General features: G+C 34.2%; 1 protein-coding gene across 1 annotated transcript; it reads left to right on the forward strand.

Moving 5' to 3' along the window:
- The first annotated feature begins 695 nt into the window (after positions 1-695).
- Positions 696-1793, forward strand: LOC120769200 (protein slowmo). The gene is made up of 2 exons (XM_040096095.1): positions 696-802; positions 917-1793. The coding sequence occupies exon 2, from the start codon at positions 1003-1005 to the stop codon at positions 1645-1647; it is 645 nt and encodes a 214-aa protein (XP_039952029.1). The 5' UTR covers positions 696-802; positions 917-1002; the 3' UTR covers positions 1648-1793.
- The last annotated feature ends 239 nt before the right edge of the window (positions 1794-2032 follow it).

The raw sequence follows: 2032 nt of genomic DNA on the forward strand, positions 1-2032 counted from the left end.
TCAACAGAGCTAATTCTGCCGCTACAACAAAAACCACAACTGTACTTATATTGAATAAACGTCCCTAAGTAGTATAAGTAATACTATTAATAAATTTATATTTACTAATTTATGCTATTATATTTAATAAATGATATATTTTATTATTTTTACTAACTAATTCTCTGATTTCCAAGGAAATTATAATTTCTTTAGTTTTCTCTTTCTGTTAGTTTCCAATTATTTTTGTTTTCGTGTAGTGTTTGCTGCAGATCATGTTGATTCTCGAATTCATGTCTGTAATCACATTTAAGAGTATCGAAATTTTACCTTTATCACCTAGAAAAATATCAAGGTTACACTTTCATCTGTCAGATTTTTCAGGTTTCTACCGTTTGGCATACAGGCTATGTGTTGAAGTACTCATGGAAAACACGAGTGTGTTACGTTTGGCAGATTCACATTTAACTTTTTTGAATTATTTCATATGAGTTCGCTCACTTTGAGGCGAAGCAAGGAAATGCTAAATGCTGATGTACCCTCTGCCCTATTCGCTGCGTTGGTAAAGTATGAATTGTCAAGCATAGCAAAGAAAGTGGTATGTGAATCAACCATTGCGTACCGAACAAAGACACAAGAATGGGTAGATGCCACTTTATCGATTGATTTAAATTTAGCGAAACGGTATCACCATCAATAGAAAAAGTCAACAGGGTATGTTTAATGTATTCCATATTTGTTTAGACGTTGAAAATTTTTTTGAAGTCCACACTCTTTTCTTTGACACTTGGGAAATTATTTCGCTACTTAATTTTAGCCAAAGGTTATTTACATCAAATTGTTTTAGTTTTCTAACAATTTTATGGAGCAAATCATAACTTTAAATTGAATGTGATTGTTAAATAACTTTTGGAATATTACTTTTGTTTTAATATAGGCGACTGAAATCATTTGTAGCCCAAGGCAAAAATTGATTGCGAAACGACTAACTGAAGCCCTCATATTCACATCTAAACTTGCATAATGAAGATATGGACATCGGAGCACACTTTCAACCACCCATGGGAAACGGTTACACAGGCAGCATGGCGAAAATATCCCAATCCGATGACACCATCTATAATTGGGACAGATGTTGTAGAGCGTAGAGTGGTAGACGGAGTGTTGCACACACACCGCCTGGTTCAGTCGAAGTGGTATTTCCCAAAATGGACAAATTCACTAATTGGTACTGCCAAAACATGTTTTGCAAGTGAACGCTCTACTGTGGACCCACAACGTAAACAAATGGTTCTTAAAACCATTAACTTAACTTTCTGTCGGCACATTTCGGTTGATGAAGTCCTCTATTACGAACCACATCCAACAGATTCAAGTAAAACTTTACTTAAACAGGAAGCATCCGTCAGTGTGCAAGGCGTTCCATTGTGTCACTATATGGAAGATATGCTAACATCCACCATAAGCATGAATGCGGGCAAAGGTCGTCAAGGTCTTGAATGGGTAATTGGACGTATAAACGCAGAAGTCAAAGGTATTGCCGAGTCTGCCGATGATTTCTTAATGAAAACAAAACACTCATTAGATGATATGACTGAAAGTGCTCGTAAAAGCATGGATGAAATCAGTGTGCAAGCTGCCAAAGCAGCAAAACATATTCACATATAATAGATGTGATTAAAAACAAGAATTTCGTGAATATTGTATTTGGGGGTATCCCAACAAAACCGCTACTGTCACAAAATCGAGTACTTGGATTGAGACTACTATCGTACAAAACGAATTAACCAATAAAAAAAGTTATTTATAAAACACTGAGTTCTAAAAGAAAATTTACAACTTTATTAAAATCATAATTTTTAGGACTTGTTATATTTTGAAAAAGAACAAGCTTTTATTTTACATATTGATCCATACAATGACGTTCCATCATATACAAACAGGTGTTTTGATTAAAGCATGCGTTCAATGTATTAAATATTCATAGATTAAAGCAACATAAAATTAGGCGAACTAAATCACCGCGTTTGACTTCAATTCTTTTTTTTATAAG

Source organism: Bactrocera tryoni, chromosome 2 (assembly GCF_016617805.1).
Source record: "Bactrocera tryoni isolate S06 chromosome 2, CSIRO_BtryS06_freeze2, whole genome shotgun sequence".
NCBI lineage: Eukaryota > Metazoa > Arthropoda > Insecta > Diptera > Tephritidae > Bactrocera > Bactrocera tryoni.